Raw genomic sequence first — 19862 nt, 5'->3', positions numbered from 1 at the left:
CCTGCCCAATTGGCTCGCTGCCTGTCTCTGGTGTCACCTGCGTTTCATGCCTCAACTGCGTCGGTGACTGCTTGGACCTCACGCTGAACAAGATCCAGTCCCGCTAGGCGGATTGTCCACAATGTACCGTCTCTAGCCTACTCGTCCAACGGCCATCCCTTGGCGCTATTCGGAGCTTTCCAGCTGGGCAATCCCACCTCGACCACGACGACGACCCCCTGCCTACGCCTCCGTACCGACTCGATCGAGAGCCTACCCCAGACGGTAGCCCCCTCTGCTAATGTCTGAGGGCCCACGACCAACTTGAGGCTTTCGACGGGACTCTATCTCTTGGCATCTTGGCGGCTGTGTCTCAAGCATGTGGCTAGTCTCCAGTCTCAACTCGTCCATCTTGGCTCGTGGGGAAATATATGAAAGCTAAATTCTCGTGCAATTTTTCAAAACTTCTCTTCTATTTCTTCTTTAGCTGTGCTCGACTGGTATCCTGTCTCTTCTCGGTTTTCTTCTCTCTCTTCTTCAAGACTTCAAAAGCTTTCTTCAATTCTTCCGCTGGTCGTGTCCTTATTATACAACTCTACGCCTATTACTTAGTGTCACCGTCCCGCAGACCACCCTTCGCCTCTTCTTCCAAGAGCCGTGCTACCCGAATCACACCAACAGATACCGACTACCCGAACAGATCGACAAGATGGTCAACCGCTACCTCTTCGCCGTTGCCGGCCTGGCCGCTCAGCTCAACGCTCTGCCCTTGAACATCAACTTGGGCGCTTATTCACCTGCCTTGGTGGTGGGTGATGGTGAAATTTCATTTGGCGGTAGAAACGACGTCTCCCAGTTAATGAACGTACTGGAGGGCGCCGCAGTTAATGCTGCTCAAGGTGCTGCGAATGCTCCGGCCGCCGCCCCTGCCGCTCCCGCGGCACCTGCCACTCCGGCCACCCCTCAGCAGCCGCCTCAGCAAGCCGCTGCTTCGGTCGGGGGTGCTACGCCGGTGACCGCTACGTCCTCGGACAACCAGATCAACGAGGTCAGTGGAATCTTCTAGCTTTCGGGCGGCTCATGTCTGTGTGTACGGGACACACACGGACGCTAGTACTATCAGACCAATATCAGCTAACATATTATTTCACCAACTAGGCCCAAGCTATCGCAGCCCTCCAAGGAATGGGCAAGGAGATCGCTCCTCGTGTACAGCTCACCAAGGCCCGTCCCGCCGAGAAGCGAGATCTCTCCGGATTCGACCGCGCCCTGAAGTACGCCGAGGCCGCCCTGGTAAAGGGACCCAAGGTGCAGCTTGGCACTGGCCAGGAGGGCTCTGGTGTCGGCATGATCATCGACAACAACCAGCAAGCCGCGGCTCGCCCTGGAACTGGAGGCGCCGCTGAGGCCGCTCCCGCCGCCCCTGCTACCCCCGCTGCTCCCCGCCCTGCCGGCGCCATTGTTGCCCAGCAGAAGGTCAAAGCCCGCTCCGACGAGGTCCAGCAGCCCCCTCGCCGCCGTGCCAAGGTCACCACCATGTACGTTCGCTCTGGCGTTCCTGCTGGTAAGTAATAAACAACCCAAAAAACGCTCCAAGTATAAATGGCTAATCACTATGGAATAGGCGTCGAGATGACCCCTGAGAAGCTCGTTGCCCGCGATCCTTCCGTCCCCGTTTCCCAAGTCGTTCCCGCCACTAACAACAACGTCGTCAAGCGCGCCGTAGAGGAGCTCAACGCACGAGGCGTAAGCGGTGGTGCCATTGACACCGTCAACCTGAACGTCAGCGGCGAGGGCGTCACCATGACCTTTGTCGAGACTCAGGCCGACGATGTAGAGGACGAGCAGTAAATGCTCTTCTCGCGTGTGTGTTCCTGGAAACCCAAAAGAGTTTATTCAACCAAACCCCCCAAAATTGAGAACGTTGCCACGATTTGTTTTTTCTCCTCCTCAACTCATTCAAAAAATTTACGATTCCCGGCCTCAGCCCTAATCCCTCGCCGAGATCCTTCCGCTTCTCACTCTGACTCAACCGGGTTACGGCTCACTACGCAAACCAATGGGTCTCGGCTTGCCTTCGCTTTTCACGGGCCTCAAACCTCCTTGTCTTTATTTTAACGCCATGATATCAAACATTTTGGGAAAGGTGGTGTGGGTGTTCGTTCTAGACAAATCACTAGCATTCGGCGTGTACAATTTTCATCGATAGTCGGAAAACGCCTGGTTATTTCTCCTTATTGGCTGTGGCGGTCGGCGGCGGCGGCGTATCGAGTAGTTGTGTATCTGAACCTTTTTTCTTTTTTCTTGTTCTTCTCTATCTCAAAAAAATACCTCTTTGCCATCTACCCAAACATTGTCCAGCGATTATTAACAGCCCTGAATCCTGCTTGCTATGCTTTTTCCTTCGATCTTTTTTTTTTTGTGCATGTAGCATACATTAGTAGAAACGACCGGAAATCAAAATTGCCTGTTTCGTCCCAAGCGAAAAGTTGACTAGACCTCGAGTCTGCGTGGCGGTTCCTGCATGAAAAAAACATGTAGGCATTATGTGGAACCTGCAGCTCAAAGGGCAAAAAAGCCGCCTATTGACTAACCTATGGACGTATGGCGATCAGTTCCGAGTTGTTGTGGTTATGAGACGTTCCATTGTGTTGCCGGCGAACATCGGACCAGCGGGACGTCGCAGCATCTGTCACAAGTCCCCTCACCCCAGTACTAGAGCCGCATACAACCATCGGCGGTATCCATGCTACTTGACAAGAAAATCGTCCAGGCAAAGAAAAGAGACCAATGGGAGAGTTGTAGCGTTTCCCTTTGTCAGCAGGCGCGTCTCAGGGGCTATCCCAGTTGTGCGGAAGGTGGGAGGAGCATGACCAAGGGTAACCCGCGGGTACGACCGAGCGGGCAATAGATGTGCTGCGAAGCCCGCGAGCGGTCTATCCTATCCGTAAGCCTCAGTAAGGTGCCCTGTCCCCCCTGGGGAGTCGTAGGACCAGTGAGATGGGCGGGTGACGCCGGTCGGTGTTTTAGCCTGCCGCGTTCGTTTTGTCGAGTTTTGGCGTGGGTTGCCCTGGGTGCATTTTCGTGTCTTGGGGAGGAAACATCTTACTACAAGAAACGATGAGTCTGTCTGCCCATAGTCTGCTTGTTGGACTCTTTCCTTTGTTGGCTTGATGGGATGGAGGAAGACCGACCAAGTTGCAAGAAAATCGTGGATGGCGAGCACGAAAACGACACCCGAAGCCCGTCTTGAAGCCAGAGGGATGATCAGATTGCTGCTAAGACGTCTCTGTGCTATGTTTCCTCAAACTCGCCCTCCATCCTTCGCAAGTCATATCGCACCCAGGCTAGGCTGAAAGACGTAGTGCCAAGCTCAACAGCAAAGCTTGATTGCGTTCGTGAACCTAGTCGATCTTCGTTCTCGGAGGTCAAGCGGCCAACCCCCAAAGACGGGATGTTCTAACCTCTGGAAGGTTCAAAAAGAGGTTCTCTCGAAAACGTGAACCATCTCCGGGGCTTGGCGTTTGGATTTATAGTCCTCGGAAGGGCAGGAAGTAGATTGATGTATGTGCTCCCTCCTGGGCTGGCCACGCGGCAAGTAACAAAAGATTTGAAATGTGTCATCCGCCCATCCTCATCGTTTGCGTGTGACCACGTGAACTCTTGTGTGGTGACAGCTTGCCAAAGAACAGCCACTCGGAAAGCTGCTATCCGAAGCCAAGCCTTTAGACTTGGGTGTTTCGTGGAACTTTTCTAGACTTTTTTCAACAGTCGTTTCCCTTGACGGAGAAGAATCTATCTCTCCCATTCCTTGTATTCCTTTTGCTTCTGGCGCGTGTTCCAGCCCAGCTTGCCGCTGATACTGTTAACCCAGTCTTCGCTACGCCGGCCCTGAGCTTGAACGCTGGCAAAGGGATACCGGCTGGCGCTGATAGTCACGTAGTCTCCGGGGAATAGCTCTACGCGCTCGCGGCCGTCGAAGCTGGCCCACGAATTAGTCCTCGCGTCGTAGGGCACGCCCACACGAAGTACAATTGTATCAGGGAGGATGATCGGGCGGAACGAGAGCGTGTGTGCGCAGATGGCCGTGACGAGCATGACGGGGTTCTCCGGGTGGCAGAGTGAGCCGCCGGCCGCCAGGTTGTACGCGGTGGACCCCGTTGGGGTCGAAACGCAAATGCCGTCTGCCAAGACGGAAGTGAAGTGTTCGTCGTCACCGAAGATTTCAGTGTATGACATTGCTGTTGGAGTTGTAAGGTCAGTTATCTAGAGTCTGCTCGACAGGGAGCATGGTCGAGCACTTACTGGGATTTGGACCACGATCCACGACGATTTCGTTCAATATCTCAAAAGTTCCGTCTGGTTTGTGGGTATGCTCGTCTTCCCTCTCTTCGCCGACCAGCTCTTCAACGAGATCAAGCTTTCGCCCATCGTCGTCTTGGCTCGAGCTGCTTTCTTCACCGTCTACAAGCTGTTTCCTCGTTTGACTCCTCATGATTGTTCCCTCAAAACGCAAGCGCAGGCTGACTGTGACACCCTTATTGAAGGCATTCTCGAGGATGCTTCTGTAGTCCTCGAAGTCGAATTTTGTCAGAAACCCCAGACTGCCGAGGGAGAAGCTAAGTACCGGCGGAACAATGCGCTGGAATAGCCAGCTGGCGTAGAGTACGGTACCGTCGCCTCCCAATGAGATGACAAAGTCGAACATGTGCGGCCGGTTCCGGCACATGTCTTCATCCCAGTACCGGAGACGCTTCGAGATTCCTTCCTCGCTTTTGCCAGGTTTCAATGGACCGGCCTCGACAGCGTCTTTCTTGAGCTCTTCAACTATCCCTGTGGCGTTGAACTTTTTGTTGTCCTTGAACTTCTCCTCCACGTATACTGTGTACACAACGTCCCGCTCATGGGACAGGAGCCATTTAGTCAGTTCCCTGGTGCGCGCGATTAAATCCGCGTCGTGAATCTTGGTCAAGAGAAAAATCGTCTTTACGCGAAATCTGATGCGCATACTGCTGAGACGTCTGCTGAGCTCTCGGACCCCCCAAGCCATCTCACTAAGCTGCTTCTTGGTAAGTAGTCGACTGTGTAGCTCGTCGTCGTCATCAGACTGGGTGAGATCGATTTGAGAAGCAGACTTGATGATCTCGGTTCGCCAGGACTTTTCATCGGCCTGGCCAATGTCACTACCCTCGGGGCTGTCGGCTGCCAGAATCGACGCTCTTTGCTTAGCGAACCGTCCCTTTGGCTCGACAGGTTTGGACATGCCTGACTCCCCGGATACATCACAAGCACCCACTTGCCGATGAGAATTTTCATAGGTAGGATGACCGTGGTGGTAGTTGTCCGTGGTGGCTTTCGAGGCGCTTGATACTGAATTTGACCGAGAGCCATGGTTGCTTGCGGAGGCTACCGCATTACGAGCCTTTCTCTGGCTTTCGAGGAACTGGTGAACAATACACTCAGTTCTCCGGCTAGGATGACGCGGTAAGGGTCTGGAAGACTCGGAAGTAACTAGAGAGCTTTTACGACGGTAAGGGTTTCCGGGATCAAAAGTGACCTATCAATGTCTTAATATGAGGCTTGCTGTTTGATACGATGCGCTCAATTTCACATACCTCGACAGCCTTTTGGTAGTCGTCGTCGCTTCCGCTTGAATGCGCATCTTCCTCTTTCTCAAAGCCAACACGCTTCTCCGTCTCGTCGTTGGTAGTCTCGGCGCCCATTTCCGGCAGCAAGAGTATCGCGCTGACGAAGAAGGCGAAACAAGTCGGAAAAGTCGCGACGACGGCGGGGTAGTTTGATCGTGGCTGGTACTTGTAGACGACTTCGATACGGTCTCACAGCTTTGGCAGCGGGTTGAAAAAGGGATTCGTTTTGAGAGCGTTGAGAAGCAGGTTCAATCGCCGGCAAATCGAAAGTTTATTTCGACCGCGTTCGCAAAGAGAAAGTCATCAAGTGGCTGTCTCTCTCTTCGTCGCGTCGTACAGTGCCCATATGCAGTGGCAATGAGGCAATTGGGTATGCAGGAAGTATTCGCGATTCCAACCCCGAGGCACGTTCCCCGAAAGTATGAATGAACAGAAGCTAGGATGCAGGTTGCTGCCGATACCGAGGCCCAGACGATGGATGAATAAAGGTTTTGTTCTAAAGAGCGTGACTCGGAGAAACGGTAGGCGGAAATCTATGAAAGGAAACTAAAGTAAAAGTAGTGGCAGAGTAAGAGCTGCCCACCTCAGCTTCAACGGATGGAAGCTTCTTCAATCAGCGGGGCCAAGGTGTTAAGGTAAGGTAGCACTTAGTTAGTGATGATTGCAGCATTGTTCGCACCCCGTAGCCCTCACCTTGGGGTGCTGGTTCGCCCGGAGTGGGCCGAGCTGACCACCAACCCACGGCGGGGGCAGTTTCCTCACTGCAGGATTAGTGAAGTGGGGGGGGGGGCCTGTCTCTCCGTGGCTTGTGCTGCCGAAGAACCGGAAGGCGGACAAGTCGCTGACGTCGTTGCTGTTTTGGGTGGTGGGACTCGTAGAACCAGCCTGATTCTCGGGCTGGATAAGTAAACCAACCTAATGCACCCTGGATTTCGTACTTCCAAGGTTCTGCGCTTGTCAGTCTTGCAGCTCTTCAGCACTGTACCTATCTGCCCTGTGCGATGTCAGCACATCAGGTACCTGAGTAATTGGTAACATAGGCAGGTGCCAGGTAGCCAAAGGGACCTAATATCAACCGAGTTGACCTTGCGGACGTCCGCATGACCATCTACTCGGGGAAAGTCTGCGCAGTGAGAATTCAGAGCTAGACCCCCATCGGGCTGCTGACTACTGATGAACATCGGGTGATGCTGCTCGCGTACTCTTTGACATGAGACGATCACTCCATCGCCTTGGGCGCCTCAAATGAGTTTATTTCTCCATGCAATGCTGTGTAAGCGACAAGCACTGCCAGGCACATGTCACTCCTCCACTTTCCGTTCAATAGAGAAATGCCCTATTTTGCCCTGGCTTGGGCACCTTGATATACTGAAAAGCCCGGACGATGAGGAGGGATGACCTAATATTCAATCCAGATAAGACATGCAATAATCGATACGCGATAAGAAGCCGGTGCTGGGTCGCACATCGAGGTGCACCCCGCCAAACCACCAAGAGCGAGCTGTCTGACCAATCACAAGCTGCAGCGCAAACAGCATTCCTCCTGATCGCTGCATCTCACCGCGACCACGTCAGAATGCTTTCGTGCTGAACAACCAAAGCTTCGTCCACAACACGATCCAACGCATTATCGACGCGAGGCATTCTCTATTCGTTCCAAAAATCTACACGGATGAAGCACACTCGACTCCTGCTCGTCTACCAATAACCTCTTAGAGCATGATACACCCATCGACACACCTCCACTTCCTCACAGGATGAACTCTCTGTGGCCCTCGCGGCCTGCCAACGATGGCACCGCCGCCGAAAAGGAACCACCACCGACCGGCGATGTCGCAGATGCCGTGATAGCGGATGCTGTCGTTGCGGACGTCGGCCCCGATACGAGCAATCCACCTCCTCCGCCTCCACCACGACCGTCCTTGCAGAGAAACTCATCTGCACCCTCACCAGTTCCGGCGCCAGTTCCGATCCCCCCAGCCCCAATGCCTCCCGCGCCCGAACCTCAGCAGCCCACCGACTCGCTGTCGTTATTGCAGCTTCGAAAAATCGTTGCCGAGTTTAGTCGTGGCGAGCCCGTCGCCTACGATTTCGTCTACAATGACATGGGTGTTCACGACGAGGAGGTTGACGAGTGGTTTGTTTACCAGTTTTGGCAATGGGTACGATTGAACGCCGCTCAGCGAGCCTTCGAATGGCAGTGGCAACATGATTACGACATACAGACAACTTGGGAAGAGACGGAACATCAGACAAAAGCCAAGTTCACGCTAGATGCCCTAGATGGTCTTCAAGTCAAGGACCCGACACAACGTTCTGCGCATATTGGCAAAGTTTTGTACCTGGTGCTTGGGCGATGGGGCGATACGTCGACACCGGCTACTGTGGGTGACAGGAGGTCAGCTGCCAGTGCGACACAATTGGAGGCTATCAGATCAAGCATCAGCTTTCTGACGTCTTTGGACGGCATTAATACTGTTTGGTCGGCTCTGCAAAGTTGTTTCGATGTGTTTTGGTGAGTAGCTCGAGCATTGTATCAGGTCGTCAGCTAATTCAACCAGGTCGGATGACGCTCGCCTTGTCCAGCCCGGCGGCGCCCAAGAGGCCCAGGATGAACTTATTAATCTCATGACCATCATGTATGTCATTATTCAGGAGGCACTGAGCTTCCCCAAGGAACTGGAGGCCACCAGATCCGAGCTTCGTAAGCAACACGCACCCAACATACCCATCTGGTAAAGACTCGACTGACTGCTGTTAGTTTCCCTCAAACCTGGACTGGTTGATTTCATGTCGCTCGCAACCTCGAAGCTGCGTTGGGACGATGGAAATCTGATGCCATCCAGCCAGGTATGATTAGTGATGCCGTATGCGATCCCGACTAACAAGTATAGATTTTCCTGCTCTTCTGGAAAGCCATCCTACTCGTTTTCGGCGGCACCCAAGAGATAGACGAGGCCAAGAAGGCAACAAACGAGTCACCCAATGCAAAGTCCAAAGACTTCATCACAGCATCACCTCTAGATTATCATGTGTTCAGGCAAGAGCTCACATCGAAGTATCCGGCCTATGTTCCTCCGCGGACACTCATTCCCCTGGAACCTGAGAACACGACCCTTCTTCCACCCATACCAAATCAGCCGACCAGGACCAGTGCAGCCAATGGGATTTTCCCGGGACCACCCACCTCACAGAGCGGCGGCGCTTCTATCTTGCATCAACCCGTGCACATTGCGACGCCCGCTCCGTCGCCGCCGCCATCTCCTGGTGTTGGTGGGAAGGGCGGAAAAAAGCAAAACTACCAGACGAACCAGAATTTCCCATTTATGTACCCACCTCTAGATGCCACAAGCAACAGTGCTGGCGGGAAAGGTGGGGCTGGATTGCAAGAACAGCTTGTCGGTCGTAGATGGGAGGGCAGTGATATTCCTGCGTCTATTTTGGAGGCGGGCGAATTGTTTGCAAAGAGAGTTCGCATGACCCGCGCTACGCGACAGTTATGGGAAGAGCGGGAAAGCTTCCTCAGGTTTGAGAGAGGGTGGGAAGCAGATGGCGACGACAGCGATATTGATAATCTGGACCTAGAGGGGCTGAGCCTTGAAGAGAGGCAGGAGATTGCTGCGTTCAAGGCGGAGACTAAGGCCGAGGAGCGAAGAGAAGCGCAACTTTCGATGCGAGAGCCCGAAATTGACTGCGGCCCTTCGGCTGATAAAGTGAACGATGAGATCAAGCGGCGTCTGCTTGCTGTGGAAAGCTTCTACGTGGGTGTTTTGGCACTTCTGGCTGAGTTTGACTGACACTTTGACAGAAAGAATCACTTCCTCACCTGCAGTCACTTGTAATCGTCCTACTGAGGCCGATACTTATGAACGTCACCGCCGTGTTGTCGCAACCCCCGCAAGGTCAACAACATCCGAGCATGGCCGGCAGAGGTGTCAATGGCGGTATGAACGGCGGCGCTGGGCCTAGCAGACAACAGCAGCCCCAAGACCCCGCTTCAGCTGGAGGAGGCCCTCCAGAGCTTCCTGAGATGTCGCCGGAAGAAGTCGATGCTGCTCGATCCCGGGAAATCACTACAAAGGCTATAACTGGCATTTTACTGCTTCTGTTGAAGTGGCTCAGAGTCTCTCGTGAGTATTCGTGATTTTACCCGAGGCATTAACTGACCTGGCCGCAGACGTCCTGAAATCCGAATATATGACGCAACTTTTGCTGGATTCTAATTACCTCCCGCTAGTACTCAAGTTATTCGCACATCAGGATGTTCAACAAGTTGTTGACAGCAAGACAGACCGGCTGGAGAACAGGTGTGTAATACTGCCAACCCTAGACGACTCAAGCTGACCAACTAGCTTCTTTCACTTTTGTAATCTGCGCTCGAAATTCAAGGAAAAGTCGCCGGTACAGGCAGAGCCGGACGAGGAGGAGAGCGAGGACGAGGCTGCGCCACCGCCTATCAAGAGAAGACGGTCACCGCCTCGCGTTGCGACCGCCGCTACTCGCGATGGCGACGACACCAGTAAGCTTGAAGGACAAGCTGCGGTGCGACCTGAAGTCGATGAGCTCGGATATCCCGTTGGCGACCTGCCAGCGGAGCCTATCACTGATTTTTCGAGAAGAAACTTCTTCTCGTTGATCAACTACCTCCGAATCATGCAAAAGATTTGCAAGCATAAGGCCCACCGGAACCTTCTCCTGGTGCAGTACAAGTCTGCCAACATTCTACGCAAATCCCTCAAGATTCCCCAGCCAGAACTCCGACTGTACACCTTGAAGCTGTTCAAGAACCAAGTACCCTACTGCGGCCGTAAGTGGCGGCAGAGCAACATGCGCGTCATCACGGCGGTATACCTGCACTGTCGACCTGAACTGCGTGACGAATGGCTGGCTGGCAGCGACGTCGATGCCGAGGTGGACTCGGCGCTGCCACTGGAGCAGGCGCTGCGCAGTTTGACGCACTGGTTCAATGTGCGGCGATACCCGGACAAGATCGCGGCTGAGCTGCGGGCTGCCCTGCGCGAGGAGCAAGACTTTTTCACACGGGAGTTGGAGAAGCTAGACATGAATTGGGCGGATGTTGGGGCCGACGACGGCGCAAACAGTGAGTGGGAGCACGATGCGGCCGGATGGCCTTGATACCACCCTGAGCGACAGAGTTATGAGGTATGCTGACACTTGGCGAGTGTCTGGATTAGGTTATTGAAAAGCTCAACTTCGGTGCCGGGTAATCCTACTCGGGAGATATTCTTACCTAGACATGAGGTACCTCACTGACCCCACAGAGGTTCAAACGCAATTTACGACGTGTACGAATGCAGTCACAATCAAAAGAGAATCATTCTAGTGATACAAGCTCAGTCTGTGCATGATTGGTTCAATGTGTTTCACTTGATCGATTGATTCATACCTAAAATTCCAACAAACAACCATCGTCTGGGAAAACCAATGGCAAAACTCCTCAATTCCCTGGGTATAATTGCCAACCTACACCAGCTTCATTTCCGTACTCTGTCTCAACTCATTAGGTGGTCTCACTCCGAGACTTCTGTTCCTGTCTCACTCGTGTCTAGACTCGGTCGTATACACCATCGTTGTAGTGCCGAGGGGGGGGCTGTGTGGTGCCGGTCTCGTGGCCGTACTCATAACCATTGGCACCGCCAGTAGCAGTGGCGGTGTTGCCGTAGGCGCCTTCGTACTTGGGGTAGCCTGCGTCCTGAGCGACGGCGGTGGTCTCGGTCGCGTAGCTGGGACGGACTTGGTCGGGGCTGGTGTGCATGGGCAGAGCGTTGTCATTGGTCACAGTGTCGGCGCGGCCGCGGCGGCGGAAGCTGCTGAAGAAGCCAGGCTTGGAGCCCGAGCCTGAGGTGTAGTTGTTCTTGGGGCTGGGACCAAAACGCTTCTCCTTGCGGTGGTGACGGGCGAGGGCGACCTCGACGAGGATGGAGAAGATGAAGAAGAAGCTGGTTCTTACGTTAGCTGTGTTCCGAAAGATTGGAGTAATGATACCACTTACATTGCGACAATGGAGACGGCAAAGCAGGCAGTCTGCAGCTTACAAGCCGTGCGCAGACTGGGGAGGTGAGTCCAACCGTCGCTTCCCGTGTTGGTCGGCTCTCCGTCGGCGGGGCCGTCGCCAAAAGGTGTGCTGACGGTGCCGGAGCAGGTTCCGGCGCCGCCCTTGTTGGCGACGGCGACGTAGATGAAGGCGCCGATGAAGGCGACGTCGAGGACGATGGCGATGAAGGAGGTGAAGGCGAGACCTGCGAGGCAGCAGAGCAGCAACAGGCCGACCAAGGTGTACAGGGTGGCGGCGCCGGAAATGCCCTCGACGGCGCGGATGGAGGTCGATATCGGGAGGGAGTGGTTGTGAAGGGTCGCGAGGAAGTAGGAGAAGATTGCGAGGATGAGGATGGAGCAGCCTAGCTGGACGCCGCGGATGAACCACTGGAGGAATTTTAATGCGAAGCCCATTGTTGCGATTCGGGCTGTGGCTTTATTCGATGGGATGTTTGTGTGTTCGGTAGACTCGGGAGTTGTTTCTTGTTTTGTTTGGTGACTTTGTTCGGGTTTCCTTTTTGTTGTTCAAGTCACACCCTGGGATACCGAAGGTGAGGTGGGATGAGGTAGGGTCAAGGTGAACGAATGGAGGGAGGTTCGAGACCCTTAAGAATTAAAGGTTAAAACTCGAAAAGAAGGAAACAAGGGCTGCCAAGGGCTGCCTCTCTCTTCGAGTGCCGGTAAATGGACTGCCCGATCCCGCCCATTGCGTAGATCGTGGCAAGGAACAGCGCTGTTCAAGCTTGTCTTGCTTTTGTCTCCGCCCATCCCCGTTTATTCCTGGAACATGTTCTTTACGCTCCAACGGACACATAGTCAGTGTATTCACCACACACCACCCCAAGTTCGCAAGCCCCAAATCACCCAATGACGGAGGACAGGCGTCAGGTTCTTGGTATGGGGCGCTGTTTGCAGGTTGATGACGGAGGCCGTTGTGGCTGATGGGGGGGTTCTGGGTAAGTGGGGACCCATGATGTCAGGCGTCTTGGAGGGGCAGACGTCGGTGTGATTGGGCCGGAGCGATGACGGCTTCTCCACTTGCTGTTCTGCCGGAGGGCCGGCACGGCCACGGTGGTGGAGTCGTTTGTGGCTTTGGCGGGGCTGATGACTGAACCTGGAAGGTGTGGGGATCGGGATCGCTCGGTTTCCCAGGGGTCTTCCCATTTTACCTTTCGCTTTTTTTGGTCTGTCGTGTCTGTGACTTGTGACTGAGAGTTTCCACTGCTAATTACCCCTAGCTTGCAAGCCAGGCGTGCCAGGGTTTGGCTTCACTTTTCCTCGGCTCGCACGGGATGTTGCTTGGCCCCATGTTGACGTTGTGAAGGTGGTGTTCATGACTAAAAACCTACAGCATACCACAGAGTCGTGGGGCCCTGGGATGCTTCATGTTCAAGACGGCTAGAGTTTAAGAACGGCAGAGTTTTTCAGCTTTTCCGGGATGGTCCCCCTTTTGGCGGTTCTCGGGGCGAGATGCTTCGCTTCCCAGATCCATGGCTAATTCCCAGCGTCCATCCAATACTAGCAGACTGCGAAGGTTGACGATATCCACATTTCGAACGCCTGTCACATCTAGAATCTGTCTGTTCAATTGGAGACTGCGTTCGACCCGCTGGATCCAGCTTTGGTCCTGTCTCTGTCTCGGTCTGGCCAGCCCATACCTTATACTACAAAGTATACGCGTCGCTCTAGTATGTCTCGGTTTGAAGGCTTGGTCTAGGCTGTTGAAGATCATTGGCGGGCCGTCATCCAATTGCAAGGGCGATGCTACTACGAATGAGATAATTGATGAGTTGCAATGCAACCATGGGCACGTCTTTCTCCATCGAGTTTCGCGTAGAGTTGTTCTTCCCGCTGCCAGGTTTTTTGTGGATTTGCACGGTCCCAGGCGTTTCCCCTGGTCATGTCAGGGTTTCCCCAGACCGTGGAAAGACCTCCTTGCCAGAAATACAGCATCACTTTTTTGTAGTAATGGTAGATAGCTGCCGCGTCCAAGGAGGCAATTAGCGACTGGTAACTAAGTAGGTAGTCAGTGTGTGTATAATAGCGCAGTTGGCGCTATTCTCACGTTCACCATTTCCCACCATGTTGACGACGGACTCTTGGTCTTTGGAACTAGACGTCAAGTCAGTCTGGTGCTCAGAGCTCTCAATCCGGGCACATTATGTCATTGCCTGCTTCATCGACGCATTGTCTGACGGGTAGCGCCGACGACAATCATAGCGGCGGCTTTTAAGCTGTCGACGATCGGACGATTTCGACGGAAATTTAAGATGTTGGTTGCAAGCGAGGTGCCTCGGCCCGCGGAGAAAACTACCGGTAGCAAGAAGCATTCCATGGTTTCGTGGTGGACAAGAAGGGTTCGCTTGAGACCTGGCTTTCCACTCGACTGGTAACATCCCTCACACCCAGAAAAAACATCACAGTCGTCAATCTTTAGTCTTGCCGTGCAATCATATCGGGTTGCAGGGAAACCGTAAAATCCCGAGACGAGATGCCGTTTGTGTTTGTGTAATGTCTTGCGGGATTGAATGGCTTCAGAGTACGGGCACTTCGGATCGTGCGTCTTCCAGGCAGGCTTCCGAAGGGGCGTTCGGTAGGCTGCGGGTGGCTGTTCAATATTGTCGATAACTCTCCTGTTGCGCCCACCGAATTCCAACATTGTGTTGGCTTCAAAATATTGGCCGTATGATACCTACCGGCGTTGGATCAGTGGGTGAAAAGCTCGACGAACGACGACGGCCCCGCTTTCTTAGTTGGCACCGAAGTCCCGGTACATGGCGCCCCGTACCGGAACGCTTGTGTGGGGCCGGTCATTTGCATTAGATCCCCATCGATAATGCCGATGTCAAGGGCTTTCCTGCCGTGTTTCCTTTTGGTAGTCAGCCGGCGCGCCTTCCGACATTTCCTGGCCGCCTATCACCTTTGTAGAACCTCTTGGAGGCAGCAGCGAACCAGCCTCCACCGGATGATGCTTCTCAACACGATGTTGAGCCATTTTCCGTATTCGCGGGCGCACAAGGTGGAACACCGGAACGAGGACTCTTCGAATCGAGCGCGTGGGTTGTCTCCAGCGCGGTGCGACTTGGCGGCTATTCTTGGCCGTTGAAGTCTCTTTGTGAAGCCCACAATAGGTTATTGTCTCGCATGGCCTGGCGTGTTTGTCCGTGTTTGTCTTTGTTCAGCCTTGCTACCGTTGCCTGAGCAGTCAGTCGGTAAGGTCTCAATGTGGGGATAAGATTCTTTGTCCCTTCCTGCCGTAAGGGACAACACGAACCGAATCACGACGCCGAGCAGGTGGGCAAACCGTGCGCTACCTCTGAGGTTATGGCGCTCGGGTCGCGGGGAAGGGCTAGCTTGACAGTTTATTTGCCCCTTCCCACATTGCGGTGAGAAACGATAGTCCGTTTCCACTAACAGAAGCCACATTCGGCCGCCATGACAACTGTAGCCCTCGCAATTTGAAGGAGTCTTCAAGTACCTGTCCATGTGAAGCCCGTCCCCATTTCAAGTGGAGAAACGAAAGCTGGGCAGACTTCGACATGGCAAGAACGTCTTGGCAATGGTCGTGATGGGATGACAGCGGGAGATGGGGTCGAGTGTTGACAAGACATGCGAGCAGATATCGGTTTCCCTGACTCGAAGATACCTGACGCGGTACCAGGAAAGGCGATTTTTGAAGCCTTGTCTTGTTCCTCTCCGAAGACTCCTCAGCCGCTGTATCAATGGCTGCTTACTTCTTGTGCGTCGCCAACGTCCAAAACAATACACATTAATACGGGACAGACATTCTGGATTTGCCGTCGGAGCCGATCTGCGAGGTATCATCAGCCAAACAGTCTGTGTCCTGATCGAATATTCCGCTTGACCCCTTCTGCGCTATCATCGAGTCCCCAGATTGACAAAGATCCTGCGCATGAGATCCAGAGCATTACGCAAGCTGCAATATAGACAAGAAATGCATGCGTTCTGCATCATCAGCTGGAGCGCCATGGTCGGCATGGCATCAATAGTTTGGTATCGGCAGCGCAGGGCAGGGGCAAGGATGCCACACCAAACGCACGAACGAGCGGAGAAGTCACGCTCGCGGCTCGCTATCTTCAAAGTGCAAGAGTGCTTGCTGACTCGGCCTGCTGAGGGAGCGCCGAGAAGGGGGGCTTTTCCCACCTTCCGAACATCAACTGACCAGGCCAAGACCACCACCCAAAATGTCGGGATGCAATTTACTGCTCGACGCACCATTGGGCCATTTTCCTTTCCAGAAAGACCTTTGGAGGGTATCTCGAAGACTTGAACCAACCGATTAAGGTTAAGTGAAGTAAGCCGTGCTCAGGGGCAGGGGATCGTCACCCCAGCACCCCTGGATTTGCGGCTGGCACCGACAGCAGCCACAAAATGCCCGCGACCAATCACGACGGCTTCATTGTCCAGTTTATTTTGCTCTATCCAATGCGAGGTTTGCACTAATTCGGAAAGGGAAAGAGGGGTCCCGGCACCCTTGGCAATTTTTGCCAAAAATACGAAGAACTCACCTCCAATTTCTCACCCTTAGCATCAATCTCACCCTCACTCTCACTTCAAGAGACCTCACTCACTCTTCCATGGGTCACGGACCAGGGCAAGATCAGGCTTTGCCGCCATCCTCTTTCGGCGCTACACTACGCATACACGGAGACTACTGCCCTTGCTGGCGATAGAGCCCTACCACAACAGCCTAGGCCTGCCCAGAGTGCCTAGATCATCTGTCTCCTGCGGTCAGGTCGCCACGGTTCCGCCGGTCAGCTCGTCTATGTTGGCAAAAAGTTGTTGCCGCATCTCTTTGTCTGTTCCTCCGCGGTTCTGGTGTCGTTTCATACCATGTCTCTCATATCTAACGGCCAAGGGCCAGTATCTCGTCTCTCTTTTCTCTCACCTCCTTCGATCCGTCTTCTTCTACCATAGACCCTTTCTACTTTCTTTGGGCATATCTGCCCTGGTTAGTGCCCTGATCCAAAGGTCGAACCGTCACTTTCATGGACGACCAAGTCACTCGCTTGTACTACATTTTGTAATTTGAACTCCTCGTAGTCGAGGTATCAACTCACCATGAAGGTGAACACCTCAATACTGCTGAGCCTGCTAGGCCTGGCCTCACACGCCCGGGCTGATCCGACATGGCCCTCGGATATTGACGAGCTGGAGGAGATCATGTATCAGTCGTTCCAGTTCGGATCACGACATTTTGCCGACACCGTCTCTCCCTGCAGCAAGGAGTCATCGGGGACCGGTCGTCAAACTGCCGCAGAGTGGCTGCGAACCGCTTTTCACGACATGGCACCGGCCAACGCAGGGAAAGGTGTGGGTGGTTTGGATGCGTCTATTCAGTATGAGCTGTCCAGTACCGGCGAGAATACTGGCCCTGCCTTTTCGACAACTCTGACCTTCATGGCACACTACTTGACCCGCAAAAGCAGTATGTCGGATCTCATCGCTCTTGGAGTGTACACTTCAGTCCTGTCGTGCGGCGGTCCCTCAGTTGCAATTCGATCCGGACGCATCGACGCAACCGTAAAAGGGGCACAAGGCGTACCACTACCGAACGAAGTCATTCAAGTTTTCAACTCAAAGTTTACCCGCATGGGATTCAGTCAACAGGAGATGATCCAGGCCACAGCCTGCGGCCACACTATCGGCGGCGTCCACACGGCCGAGAATCCAACCATCGTCCCGGATGGCACAAATCTGAACGGCTCCGCGCCCATGGATAGCTCAAACGGCGTCTTTGACAACAGAGTCGTGACCGAATATCTTGATGGCACCACGCGGAATCCCCTGGTCATCAAAATGGGCACGGCTCGAGCCAGTAACTCCGATTTCGTCGTCTTCAGCTCCGACCAGAACGCCACTGTGAAGGCCATGACTGACAACACAGTCTTCAAGTCTACCTGCAAGACTGTCTTCGAGAAGATGATCAACACCATACCTTCCGGCGTTACCCTGACCGATGCCATTGCACCTTACACTGTAAAGCCGTCCGCGCTTCAGCTCTCCCTCACTTCGCCCACCGTCATGGTTCTTACAGGCTATATTCGCGTCCGAACTACCGCCATCACAGGCATCTCGAGTCTGACGATCAACTATAAGAATCGAAGTGGCGGGTCTACCTGCGGTACTGGCTCCTGTATCTTCACAATCACCATCTCGGGTATCTCAAAGGGCTTGGAGGACAGCTTCTCCTGGTATCCCATCAGGCAGGAGATTCCTGTCAGCACGGGCATCTCTTCCTTCACGGTGACGATCAACAAGAGCGACGGCTCGAGTACGCTGTTTAACAACAACGGTAACGGATACCCGATCCAGGACGGCATCTTTCTCCACACATCCCAAAGCTGCTTAACGCAGAACTCTGGCGATGTTACACTTGTTGCCGCAGTTCGCAACGACCGCACCTCTCTCCCGGTTAAAGCAGAGATCTCGTACAAGACAGCGCGGACGACCAGCGTGGTTCCCTTGCTGGGTAAGATGACCGTCGACATGATCAAGGGCGACTGTGTAGGCAGCTACACCTTTTACTCCGTCACCACGAACATTCCCGGCGGTGTCAGCTTCGAGTCGACCTTTGACTTCATCAGTGGAGAGGGCGCGTCCGCCATGATTGATCCGTTCAAGAAGGCCGATCCTATCGGTGGGACATGCGCGAGCTGGACGGGAGGATCTGCGACATGCGGTAGCGTCACAGTGTCGTCTACTACGTCCAGCGCCGCTCCGACTGCTACGATTTCCCACCGACAGACCATGGGCGGCTATAAGCTTGTCTCCTGCTGGACCGAAGCCTCTGGTGGCCGAGCTCTCAACGGTCCCGCGTTTGCATACGATGGCATGACCCTCGACAGCTGCATGTCGAACTGCACTGGTTTCGACTACTGGGGAACCGAGTACGGACGCGAATGCTATTGCGGCAACTCTCTGGCTGCCTCTAGCAGTGCCGCTCCCTTGGCCGACTGCAGCATGCAGTGCTCTGGCGATTCAACCCAGTACTGCGGAGCCGGCAATCGTATTGAGCTGTATTCGACCACCGCCACTCGCACCAGCAGCTCCACGGCATCTCCCACGGCTACTCTTTCGCACGTCAGCACCGTCGGCAAGTATTCGTTCATCGGCTGCCAGACGGAGGCCGATGGCGGTCGCGCCCTCTCAGCCACCCAGACTGCTGCGGATGACATGACTCTCGAGAAGTGTGCTACTTTTTGCTCTGACTATACGTTCTTCGGCACTGAGTATGGGCGTGAATGTAAGTGTTCAGCGTATCTTGAGTTATGAATGAGAACTAACACGAAGTAGGCTATTGTGGCAACAGTCTGGCAGCAACTAGCAAGACTGCGCCCCTGAGCGAGTGTAACATGAAGTGTGCTGGCAACTCGTTCCAGTACTGCGGTGACGGCAACCGCTTGGAGCTGTACAAAGTCGGTAGTGCCTCGTCTACTTTGGTGTCGACGACGGCTACTTCGACCTCGAGCAGCTCGTCATCGACAAGCTCTGTCAGTGTTTTAGCGGCGAGTGGATCAACATCTTCTACTCTGACATCTGCTTCTGTTACTTCCAGCAGCTCTTCGACCTCGTCGCAGGTGTCCACTTCAAGTTCGAGCAGTTCTAGTTCCTCTAGCACCATCTCATCCTCGAGTAGTGCTGCGTCCTCATCAAGCACGTCGTCGAGCATTGCGTCGTCCTCCAGCAGCGCCGTCACTTCATCAACGGCTTCACCCTCTGCCTCCAGCACAATCTCGACCTCAACAACCACCTCCCCGACGTTAGCCCACAAGCCCACCGTATCACCTTACACCCTGGTAGGCTGCTGGACGGAAGGCAACGGCGCCCGTGCCCTGAGCCAGAAGAATTACGCCTCTGGCGACAACATGACGCTCGAGTACTGCGCCTCGTACTGCTCAGAGTACAAATACTTTGGCACAGAATACAGCAGCGAATGCTACTGCGGCAACTCTCTCGCCTCGACCAGCGCCGCCGCAAACCTGGCTGACTGTAGCATGACCTGCAGCGGCAACAAGTACGAATACTGCGGCGGCGGCAACCGCCTGACACTCTACCAGTCCAACAAACAGGTGACGGGCCCCAGCCAGCCCGCCACGGCCGGGTCCTACGCTTTCCTCGGTTGCCGTACCGAACCTGCTCAGGGTGGACGCGCTC

General features: G+C 54.1%; 6 protein-coding genes across 6 annotated transcripts; 3 read left to right on the top strand and 3 right to left on the bottom strand.

The window, feature by feature from the left end:
• Nucleotides 1–391: 391 nt before the first annotated feature.
• On the top strand, nt 392–2178 carry BDP55DRAFT_245176 (uncharacterized protein). Its single transcript, XM_060566240.1, has 3 exons — nt 392–1027; nt 1138–1543; nt 1604–2178. Exons 1-3 carry the CDS (start codon nt 689–691, stop codon nt 1828–1830), a joined length of 972 nt encoding a protein of 323 aa, XP_060426504.1. The 5' UTR covers nt 392–688; the 3' UTR covers nt 1831–2178.
• A 1596-nt stretch (nt 2179–3774) lies between these two features.
• On the bottom strand, nt 3775–5702 carry BDP55DRAFT_558117 (ATP-NAD kinase; the record flags this gene model as incomplete). The annotated part of the gene is made up of 3 exons (XM_060569762.1): nt 3775–4220; nt 4285–5536; nt 5595–5702. The coding sequence occupies 3 exons, from the start codon at nt 5700–5702 to the stop codon at nt 3775–3777; spliced, it is 1806 nt and encodes a 601-aa protein (XP_060426503.1).
• A 1682-nt stretch (nt 5703–7384) lies between these two features.
• BDP55DRAFT_750141 (uncharacterized protein) lies at nt 7385–10978 on the top strand (the record flags this gene model as incomplete). Its single annotated transcript, XM_060580612.1, has 7 exons — nt 7385–8142; nt 8168–8331; nt 8389–8477; nt 8522–9388; nt 9436–9757; nt 9805–9934; nt 9980–10978. 7 exons carry the CDS (start codon nt 7385–7387, stop codon nt 10761–10763), a joined length of 3114 nt encoding a protein of 1037 aa, XP_060426502.1. The 3' UTR covers nt 10764–10978.
• On the bottom strand, nt 10909–12303 carry BDP55DRAFT_245113 (uncharacterized protein). Its single transcript, XM_060566239.1, has 3 exons — nt 11641–12303; nt 11035–11587; nt 10909–10967 (listed from the first exon to the last, which is right to left on the bottom strand). Exons 1-2 carry the CDS (start codon nt 12096–12098, stop codon nt 11194–11196), a joined length of 852 nt encoding a protein of 283 aa, XP_060426501.1. The 5' UTR covers nt 12099–12303; the 3' UTR covers nt 10909–10967; nt 11035–11193.
• A 1557-nt stretch (nt 12304–13860) lies between these two features.
• BDP55DRAFT_634768 (uncharacterized protein) lies at nt 13861–14343 on the bottom strand (the record flags this gene model as incomplete). Its single annotated transcript, XM_060572704.1, has 1 exon — nt 13861–14343. The coding sequence occupies one exon, from the start codon at nt 14341–14343 to the stop codon at nt 13861–13863; it is 483 nt and encodes a 160-aa protein (XP_060426500.1).
• A 2249-nt stretch (nt 14344–16592) lies between these two features.
• BDP55DRAFT_245017 (WSC domain-containing protein) lies at nt 16593–19862 on the top strand (the record flags this gene model as incomplete). The annotated part of the gene is made up of 2 exons (XM_060566238.1): nt 16593–18951; nt 19002–19862. Coding segments are annotated over exons 1-2 (3046 nt in total), but the record flags the coding sequence as incomplete, so codon positions are not given.

This window comes from Colletotrichum godetiae (genome assembly GCF_030913485.1).
Source record: "Colletotrichum godetiae strain CBS 193.32 chromosome Unknown BDP55scaffold_37, whole genome shotgun sequence".
NCBI lineage: Eukaryota > Fungi > Ascomycota > Sordariomycetes > Glomerellales > Glomerellaceae > Colletotrichum > Colletotrichum godetiae.
This window is presented reverse-complemented; position numbering and strand designations above follow the sequence as displayed.